We start from the raw sequence: 10509 nt of genomic DNA, 5'->3' as shown, positions 1-10509 counted from the left end.
ATATAAAGAGACTACTCTAATGATACTCTCTGTGAGATTTCCTCATAGAGTCTCTTTTGTGGGTCTGTTCAGTGCGAGCTATACCCTTATAGGTCCACCCACGACTTAAGCTAAGACATCTCCATATCTGTAGCTCATGAGGTCTTTACCTTGCATCCGAATACAAGTAGATAAGTCGTGCTAGTCTTACCCGAGATCACTGATCCCCATTCTCAGTGTCTCTAGACTAGGAACATAAAATTAGGAATAAACATCCAGTATCCTTGAATCCTCATGATCGTGATCTCATCACAGATACTCAAGAGATACCTATTTTATTCCAAGGGGTTTATCCAGTTACTCATATATAATATTAACAGTAATATCGAGACAAAATATGAAACAGATAAAGAATGCTTTTATTTATTTGCGACAATACAAAGTCCACTTATGTCCTAATCTAATCAAAAGATTGTCTCTAGGACATCCATATACTAACAATTAGGACCCATATTTTTAATACAAGGCTTTAAACTTCTCCCAAAGATAGTATTGGAGAGGATCGAACACATACTCTCACTCTCACCTGCTCGAATAAATCTTGGTGCTACTATTGCACCAAAGATTCAGTGCATCCCATCAATGGAAACATTACATGTCAGCCAAAATTCTCTTTTTTCTGCCAAATTCTTTCTCTCTCCTCTGATGTGTAATACTTCAATTGATGGGATGCACTGAATCTAGATACAACAGATGCACCTAAGATTTATTCCACCTGATCAGTTTCCTGACACCAAGGGAGCTATCATTGGTTGGTTGCTTCTTCGTTCTGTGTGCATACTGCTCTCTACCTCAACTTTATTTAGTGGGCTATCTAGACAGAAAGGCCTAAAATCAACATTTGCTATAAAATGAGGTTAGAAAACATCTTATTACTTAAAAAAAACAATAACAAAAACAAAACAAAAAAAGAAGAAGAAAAACTCTTCATTTTATGCCATGTTTGGTCGTGGAACATTAATATAGTGTATTTAAATTTAGGACACAGTAAAGAATTTGTATTTGTTATTCTCTGCCCACCCATTTGGAAGTAAACTTAAACATGAAGGTAGTAGCTAAGGCGATAGATCCCATTTACTTGCCCTTAATCAACTCATCTTATACCCACCTAGCTAGAGGTGTTGCTGCATTTATGATATCAAAACAATTGATCCATATTGTTCTAATGTTCCACGTCTCAACAAGCAAGTCCATATATACTTAGTAAAAATTTCGGCAACCAGGCCACGTGAAGCTGCGTTCACCCTTCATCCTCTCCTCAAGATTCCTATCAGCTATAACTCATTAACTATTAACTAATATTTAAAACTTTATGAGCAGTAGAACCCTTTAATTTTAACAACACTTACTTTTCTACTTTTTTTTGTATATATTCTACTTTTTTTTACTTTTAGAAATAATAGTTAGTATAAAGTAGGTACATTATTTCTTTTTATTCATAGTTTAAGGAGAAATCTTTGGTAACACATTGTTTGAGACTCTTTTTTCAATGCATTCTTTATATATAATTGGATAAAATTTCATATTAACTCCAATAATTAATCTAGACTCAGTTTCTATTTGGCAGTTCGTGCTGTATGACCCCGGACGCTTTTATAACACTTAAACAAGGTTAATCAATAACATATATGAATAATTTGAATTAAATTTAATTGTTAGAATAGTAATGTATCCAAAAAAATGTTAGAATAGTACAAATCAAGTTTAAAGAATAAATACCTTCGAATAAATAAAGGTTCTATATATTAACTTGTGATTAAGAGTACAGTTAAAGATAAAAATAGAATTTATTATTTTTTATTAAATTATTTTTGTTACTTAAAAAAGAAATTATCAAATAATTTTTAATTATTTTAAAAAATTACTTCCATTTTGAATTTAATATAGTTTTAAGTCTTAAAAGACACACCTTAAAAAACCCAATAAATAACTATTTAAATGGTTGATATTTTCATATATCTAAAAATCTGACGTACTTTAATTTTAAGGTAATTTGGTAGAGTAGAAAATAGTTTTCAATTTATGTAAACCTTAAAAAAAATATGATAAACCCACTTTACAAAGAAAAATAGGAGATCTTAACCATTGTTAAGAAAATCAATGGAATAAATGATAATATACTCATAAATTATCTAAAGTAACATTAGATACTTTATTTTCACTAACCAATAACCATTGATAATTTTTTTATCAACTATTATGAATTTATGATCTCTCACTTTGGCATGAATTGCTCACTTTTTTTTTTGTGTGGATACATGAATTGCTCACTTTAATTTGTTTCAAGCGAACATTGAATTTTATATATGGAAAAATGTTTATTTTTTTAAAGAATATATAATTGGGTCATTTTAAGTGAGAGAAAGATAAAATTTAGTATTTTTTATTTAGGTTTTAAATTTTAAAAAAAATTACTCACTTTCTTTCTTATAATTTTCATTAGTTATATTTTTCTGTCATTTAAAATGACATAATTTTATATTCTTTAAAAACACCAACACTAAACCTTTTATATAATGTTCATTACTTGGGGGAACGAAGGTGGAAAAGAAGAGGCCCAATTGGATTTGGAAGCCCAATAGCCCCCTTAACTAGAAAAACCAATTATCATCGTTAGAAGTTTCAACGAGCCCAATACTAATTAATAGCTTTCGATGAAGATGAGTAGTATCTGACTCTGACTCGGAGTTCGGATCGTCAACATTGCCATGGAGAAGGAAGAGAGTAGCACGAGTAGCATCGATCCTTCTTCCTTCAAGCTTCTAGTGTCGTGTCCTTCTGGTCTTTCACCCGCACAGGTTCTCTCAACTTTGAACTCTTCACGATTCGTTTGAAATGTGCCTCGCTTTAGCGTAATCTAACCAATCATTTTTCGCTTTTTGAAGGTTTCCGTGGCATTTAGCGACGCCTACGATCGGATCCCTCACTCTGACGTCAGCTTAGAGAACACGATCATTGAGGTGGATCGCATTCATTAACATTCGTTTTGTAGTGATATCAATTTATATATATATTCTAGGCGTTAGGTACTTGGATTTATGATTATGTTTATGCTTATCTTCTGTTCCTGTTGTGTAGATATGGGAGCAGAGGAGTCTGAAAAACAAATCGCTGTTCAATGGAAAGAAGTTCAGGGTATGTGAGTCTTATTAATGATATATTCTTACGTAGTCTGAGAATACTATAAAATGTAAAAACATAACAAATGTCAACTCATAACCATATTGTCGTTGAATTGAATATATATTAATATTTAATTAGATATGTCTGGTTGCTGAATTGAATATATGAGTATTTTTCCTTATTGATGTGTGTTTGATTATTTGTTTTCTATAATACTGTTATGGTATGGATCAGATGAACAATTGAGGTTTATTAATCCATAATACTATATGCACAGAGCATATGGGCTTTGGGATCATGACATGTTTTTTTTATCCATAAAACTAATGCAGTGACCTTCAATCTCTTTTTGTAAGTCCTTTCTGTTTTTCTGTAATATCATGCTTCTGGCATATGGGTACTTTGTCAAGGACTATTCCTTACTGAGTGTGTCTATTTTTTTTTTTTTTTGTTGCTGCAAATATCACAGTATGGAGGGTGTGTTTTGCACTCTGGAGGTGGATCTGACCATGAACCCCATTTGTGCCTCCACCTGGGTTTGACAGATTATAGGTCTCTTCTCAATGCCCTTCTTGTAAGTGTTACATTCTGATTTAGCATGGTTAGTGATATTGATAGGATGATAATAATTCTGTAATCTTCAATGATAAATTGTAATTTCACTTTTCACGTGGATGGTTTGGTGATCTTAGTCTGTATCTATTTCAACGTTCATGTTCATGACTTCTAATGTGCATTCATCATTGGTAGGTAAATAAGAATTAAAAAGTCATGTGTGGTAAATTAGTTGGAAACTTTTGAATTTCCAAATTAAATCTTAACATAACAGTGGTCTTTGGCTGAAAAGGCATGTACATGATACATTACAACATTTTTTTAGCAATATATAAATGAGCAATCACCTAACATATCAATTATTTGCTTCAATTTCCATCCATGCTGTATAGCTATCTTTAATGTTTGTCTGAAACCAGTAGAGGATATTTCTCCAATGCCATCTTTAAGCATAGTTTAATCTTATTGCTATTCTTTCCTTTTATTTTTACTTATCAATTCTTCTTTCCCTCTATTTAATAATCATTGGTTAAACTTGCTTCCAGGACTTTTGTGGGTACAAATTTAAGTCCATTGTGGGAAAGGTTCCTAGTTCCATCAGAAGGTAAATCATTACTATTTTTGCACTCTTTTAACTCAAATACTACTATCATGGTGATTCTGTGATCTTATACTGTTATCAGCTGAACACAGGGTAATGTGGCACCTGACTTCCAAACTGAAATTGTATTATATCGCTGTCCAATAATAAATAATGAGGAAGGGAACAAGGGGATTGAGGTTGAGTTAATAAAAATCCGGAGGCAGCAGTAGGGTATCGCTTTCTGTGTTGCCCTGCTTGTAAACAATGGACTTTCCCTTTATGTTTGAAAATATGGTGGTCTCTTCCTCCACTATGTTCCTAAAGTAGATGTGGTATCACTGGATCTAGAAATCATTAGCCAATTGGGTATTGAACTATGGATTGATGAACTTAGCATCAACCTGAACATTTCATCACTGTTTAGCTGTCAAATTCCATAACTACTGTTACTATGATAAGTTGATGACCCAATATCAGATATGTGTCCAAAGTCATATTGCTCCCTCAAACATTGGATTACTGTAGAAATTACAATATTTATCCAAGTCATATCAATTGTAGGTCCTACCCTCCTCCTTTGTGTCTTGTTTGAATTTGATTGTGTTCCATTTGGTCATTATAGAATTGAATAAAAAAGGGAAAAGGATTAGTTGTTGTGTTTTTTCTTTCCTCCTCAATTGTCATATAAGTACATAGAATCATTAAACAAGGGGATGAGAAAGAAGGAGCAATATTACATAATTGTTGCTTCATGAGTTGTTTGTGTTCTGGTGGCCTATAGGCTGACAGAGAAGGAATGAGTAAATTAGTTAGTAGTTAGTTAGGGAACTATTCTAGAAGGTTCTTAGTTGATAGGATAAAAGAGAGGGGAGTGTGTAGTGAGGGAGGGAGGTATTCAGAGAAATAGGAGTGGGAATTTGGGGAAGATCTCTTGAGGCCTAGGTCTTTGGCTTTGAGGGTGAGTTAAGGTCTTGGTTTATCTTGTCTGCGTTGTCAATTAATTAATGTTAATTGTCCTGTTGTTGGAGTCTGTAATTAGCACAAGAGTCAGTGTCTCTGTTTCATTTTCTGCCATGGTTATGTTACTAGCCACTGTTATTGTATTTCTGCTACTAGGATTGTAAGGGGATTGTAAGGAGCGAGTTGCCAATTCCATTTGTCAATACAAAATGTCTTTGCATTCAGAGTTATTTGCTGTGGAAATTTTGGGTTCCATCAATTTGGTATCAAAGCACTATAATCCTAGGAGTGTTCTTTGATCCACAAATCTGAAGAAAAAATAATAATAATAATAATAATAATAATAAAAATATGGGAGGAATCAGTGATTTAGAGCAACATCAACATCTCCTTTATTCTGGTTTGGGATAGGCCATGCATGCAAGCACGCATAGGCGGAGTTAATCAGTGATTTAGGGCGTATGGAAAAATTGAAAAAAAATCTTAAAGGTCTTCGAAGAGGCAATGGAGAACATGGAGAGACAGAAGCTTGAATACAAGAAGAGGAATTCTGAGAGTTTTAAAAAAAAAAATCGAAGGAAAAGAGGAAGAAAAAACAAAAACTGCAGCAGATGAAGGGAATGAAGAAGAAGACGTAGACGTAAATCAAAAAACAGAAAAAGAAGAAGAAGATGGAAGTGCAACAAAAATCAGAAGAAGAAACAGATCAAAAATCAGAAGAAGTCGAAAGTGACGAAGAAGAAGTAGCAAATGAAGAAAAAAAGGGGGAAGAAGAGGCAACAGCAGACCGAGAGAAAAACAATGTGAAAAAGGCTAAACAGAGGGTGGAGGAGAAAGAAACGTTTTCGGTAAGAAACATGTCATATGTGGATAAGATGGGAGCCGGGTCAAGATTTGGATTTGGGTTTTTAGGTTGTCCAGCTCTCACCATCAGAGAGGCCATTAATGGGAGCACAACAAGGATGTAATGGGCCACAGGTATCAACCCAACGCTCAGTGGCAAAAGTGAACCCTAATTGATTCTTTGGGGGAACAGCCGACAAAAGCATTCCCACCTAAGGCAGCGTAACGGCAGCGAGCGGGGCTTGGAACATCGATGGGGAACGCGATGCAGACAGTTGACACGAGGAGTTGGAAAACTGCCGAAGATGCAACCTTCATTTTCGCTGCTACACTCCGTTTGATCGAGGACACGTAGTCCGCATTTGAGTGTGATGCTCCTAAGGGAAGGTGGTGACGAGATTTCAGAAGAAGAGGTGATGCACGAAGTGGGAGGAGCAAAAGCAGAGGTGGTACAGCTGAGGACCTATAGCATGAGGTTTCACTTCTAACAGGTCACTGAAATTGTGAGGAAGGGTTTGTGGACACCACGTGGTCGTTCTAATAGACACAGGGGCCTCACATAACTTTATTGCAGAAGGGGTGGTGCGAGCTTTGGAGTTACCAATGGATGATAGTAGGCAATTTAATGTAGAAGTTGCTTTGGCTGCGTTTGTTGAATGAGCAAAAAGATGAATTCTCTCAATCCATCTTTTGTAAGTGATTCATTGGCTAATTTTGGTAATGGTAAATCATTTGAGAGGTGGATTTGTCTGTTAGTGTACTCACTCACTGTCTACTGCAACGATGTGATACTAAGAGTGGGTCAAGATACGTTGAAGGAGCATATATTTACTGAGTTTGTTGAACTGCATTACGAGTTCTTGGGTGGGCATTCCAATGGTGGTTCTTTTGCTTCAAGTATAACTTGGTCAATAGGCTTTAGACAGTGGGATCCGAGTGGAAGAGTCTCTCACACCTGTGGCTGGATTTGACCTCTTCCTTCACCTTGAGGACAAGGTGAATTTTGGAGGGGGAGTATTGATGGGCCTATGGGCTGAAAGAGAAGGAATGGGTGAATTAGTTAGTTAGTTAGTTAGGAAAATATTCTAGAAGGTTCTTAGTTGATAGGATAAAAGAGAGGGGAATGTGTAGTGAGGGAGGGATGTCTTAAGAGAAATAGGAATGGGAATTTGGGGAAGATCTCTTGGGATCTCCTGAGGCCTAGGCCTTTGGCTTTGAAGGTGAGTTGAGTTCTTGGTTTATCTTATCTGCATTGTCAATTAATTACTGTTAATTGTCTTGTTGTTGGAGTCTGTAATTAGCACAAGAGTCGGTGTCTCTGTTTCATTTTTTTCCATTGTTATGTTACTAGCCACTGTTATTGTATTTCTGTTACTAGGATTGTAAGGAGCGAGTTGCCAATTTCATTTGTCAATACAAAATATCTTTGCATTCAGAGTTATTTGCTGTGGAATTTTTGGGTTCCAACATGTTCATTAAAAGAATAACTTGGTATTTCACAGTTGGCCGATAGAGAAGTTCATTTATAATTAGTAGAAGTTGGCAATAGAGAAGTTCATATATTTACATTTTATCACCACTTTAACGTTTGCATTCTACAAGGACAAAGTAGGCAATGCTTTTGTCAAATATTGTTTAAAAATGTTGACTTCGTCCAAGGGTTAGGTGTATTGATTATTTGATTGATTTAATATCTTTAATTAAAAGTTCTTGAACAATATGGATGGAATCATAACGACCAAAATTTTAAAGCCTTTATGTTCCCTCTGCCTCCTCCACCTTCCTTCTTTTCCTTTGAATTGGTATTGTAATTGATTTGCTTTAATCTTTTGCCCACATATTTCTTTCTCCTCAGATGATTCCGTTCTTTGTCAGCGTACCTCCAGTCCACTAGGAAATGGTGCAGTGGTGGAGACAATTGACAAAAAGATACTTGTATTACAACGAAGTGATAATGTTGGTGAATTTCCTGGACATTTTGTTTTCCCCGGAGGCCATCCTGAGGTATTCAATGGTGAAATTAAAGTTTCGAATACTTTCTATTGCTGCTATATTAGTAGTGCTGTTGTAGATTTTCTATAATAGATATTAAATGGGAATTTAGTTCTGAAAATTGAAATTAGTCTTTGACTTTTTTTGGGGTGCGTGTTGTATTTCTTTGTTTTTATATCTGCTCCTTTCTGCCGTAATGTATTGTCTTCTATTTAATGATTACTAATGAGAAGCAAACAAATTTTCCTGTCTGTATTTTTAGACTCAAAATTTCTGTGTAGACTTGACTATACGTTGAATTTTTAATTTTTAATTTTTAATTTTTGATGATTGACAGCCTCAAGAAATTGGTATAGCGTCCCATCAATACGACAAGGAGTCAATGGAGTCTATTAACATTGAGGTTTCACGGGAGATGTTTGACAGCATTGTTCGTGAAGTAGTTGAAGAAATTGGAGTGCCAGCTTCATCCCTTGTGAGTTTCATTGCAACTTTAATATGACTATGAACACAATATACGTGGTTTTTACCTTTTCGAGAGAGTGAACTTCAGAGCCACCTAGTATAATAACTTTGGTAGATATTGTGATTTATATGTTTTGTTTTTGTTATATACCTTCTGTTGTTTGAGTGGATTGATTGCGGATAATTTTTCTGTTTGGGTTGCTAAACCCCCGTCTTTTTCTCTTTTTAAATTAGGGGTTGGATGGGTTCAAAGACTGAATATTTAATTTTGATCTTTTGTCTTGCAGAGCATCCCGGCTTTCATTGGTATATCTCGCAGGGATTTGAATGTGAGACCGGCTGCCTTTTTCTTTATCAAATGTAGTCTTGACTCAAAGGAGGTTCAACAGTTTTATTCTAGCGCACAAGATGGCTATGAATCAACTCAGCTATATGCTGTTCCAATGGTAATTCTAAAGCTTGTTTTTAATGTGTTCGCATGAAATAAACTCATGATAATAATGTGATTATTTTTATTTTTGGGTATTTCCATTTAAGAATATTTGCATTATTTTGGTAGTGGCATTAATAAGAGGCATGAATGTGGCACCTGGTTGTGGTGGTCTTTTTTTGTTGTGATGTGACAGACGGTCTATCAAAATGATTATGAGTTCAGCCCTTTGTAGAAAATATTTTCGATATTACAGAAATACTAATCACTCGGTACTTCTTTTATCAAATATAGAAAGAAAAAAAAAACATATTTACGCTACCCTTATTATTGTAGTTATTTCCTTCCATGTCCCTTTTTTTTTTCATTTTTGGTAAGGTAGTACCTTCTCCCCTTGCACTAAAATTCTACTCCTCTTGGTGGGTGTGGCTGCAGCGTGATGAATTGGTGATATGATGATATAGCTACTTGTATAGCGCTGAATGCTTAGTGATATTTTTTTCTCTAGGTTACGGTGGGATTTATTGGGGCTCTTAAGCTTTTTATTTCAAAAGCTTAAAAGCTAGCTTATTGTTACTAAAATTTTAAAATCGATCATTTTAATGCCTATTACAACGACGACCAACCTCTAACCTTGAAACCATTACTTATTGATTTTGTACTTTTCAGGTTGAATTAGAAAACATGACTTCTAAGATGCCTGGCTGTCATCGAGGTGGATTTGCTCTGTACAAATTGATGGTTGACACCAGGAAGATTACTTGATGGAAGTTTATAGAGCTCACAGTTGTCAAGCATGGTGTTGTATTACATGGCTTCAAGTCTCTTTCCTGTGTAATGTAGTTTGATGTTGACATTGCTGAGTTGAACCTCGATTTCCCCACCCAATGAAAAGAATCGAGACAGAATTTAACCGAGCTCAAATCTTTCACAGGAATTTTATATAGATGTTCTTTAAAATACATTATAGTAATGCTTCAGTTCAATTCATGCCCAAATAAAATGAATAAGCCAATCCAATGCTGTATTTTTGTTCTATATGCAGTATACCTGGTAAATATTGAATAGCATGACTTTAATTTCTGAGCTCTGACCACTGTTATATATTCGTTAATATCATATTCATATTTGATGTGTGTGTGTGTGAGACTGTGAGTGTGCGTTTTAGGTGGGAGGGGGGGTGTTTGCAAGGAATTGAATCTATGTCCTCTGCCCAAAGTCCACCTATCCTAACAACTTGAGCTAAAGTGGCTCAAACTGCATCTTGATTTCTCCGTTGGGCGTGACGTTTTGTTCATATGTATTTTGGGCATTAGTTTGCAACATTTTCGAGTATTTTGAACCTAATTAAATATCAACTTTCTTCGAATAGTACATGTATTTATGGAAATTCAACTAGGAGCCTATTACGGAATGTGAAAGCAATTATGAAGTTATGTGTCTCTCTAAGTAGTTAGTTGGAAATTGCATAGGTCACATGCTAGAGGAAATACAGTTAGGAGTTGTGGCATGAAATAAG

The 10509-nt window shown here is 35.0% G+C and overlaps 1 protein-coding gene across 1 annotated transcript; it reads left to right on the top strand.

Moving 5' to 3' along the window:
* The first annotated feature begins 2700 nt into the window (after window positions 1–2700).
* On the top strand, window positions 2701–10028 carry LOC133298756 (nudix hydrolase 9). Its single transcript, XM_061498096.1, has 9 exons — window positions 2701–2837; window positions 2925–2999; window positions 3118–3174; window positions 3632–3714; window positions 4263–4321; window positions 7959–8107; window positions 8433–8570; window positions 8848–9006; window positions 9660–10028. The coding sequence occupies exons 1-9, from the start codon at window positions 2748–2750 to the stop codon at window positions 9753–9755; spliced, it is 906 nt and encodes a 301-aa protein (XP_061354080.1). The 5' UTR covers window positions 2701–2747; the 3' UTR covers window positions 9756–10028.
* Window positions 10029–10509: the final 481 nt, after the last annotated feature.

This window comes from Gastrolobium bilobum, unplaced genomic scaffold (assembly GCF_033153095.1).
Source record: "Gastrolobium bilobum isolate Gb01-03AN ecotype WA unplaced genomic scaffold, APGP_CSIRO_Gbil_v1 utg33098, whole genome shotgun sequence".
Taxonomy (NCBI): Eukaryota; Viridiplantae; Streptophyta; class Magnoliopsida; order Fabales; family Fabaceae; genus Gastrolobium; species Gastrolobium bilobum.
Note: the sequence above shows the minus strand (reverse complement) of the source record. Positions and strands in the feature narration are given on the sequence as shown.

Excerpts from the sequence above, each read along its gene's own strand:
- LOC133298756 (XM_061498096.1), top strand. The coding sequence starts at position 2,748 with ATGGAGAAGGAAGAGAGTAGCACGAGTAGCATCGATCCTTCTTCCTTC. Across the intron at positions 8,108-8,432 it reads TCCCCGGAGGCCATCCTGAG|CCTCAAGAAATTGGTATAGC; the intron begins GTATTCAATGGT and ends GATGATTGACAG. Across the intron at positions 8,571-8,847 it reads GAGTGCCAGCTTCATCCCTT|AGCATCCCGGCTTTCATTGG; the intron begins GTGAGTTTCATT and ends TTTGTCTTGCAG.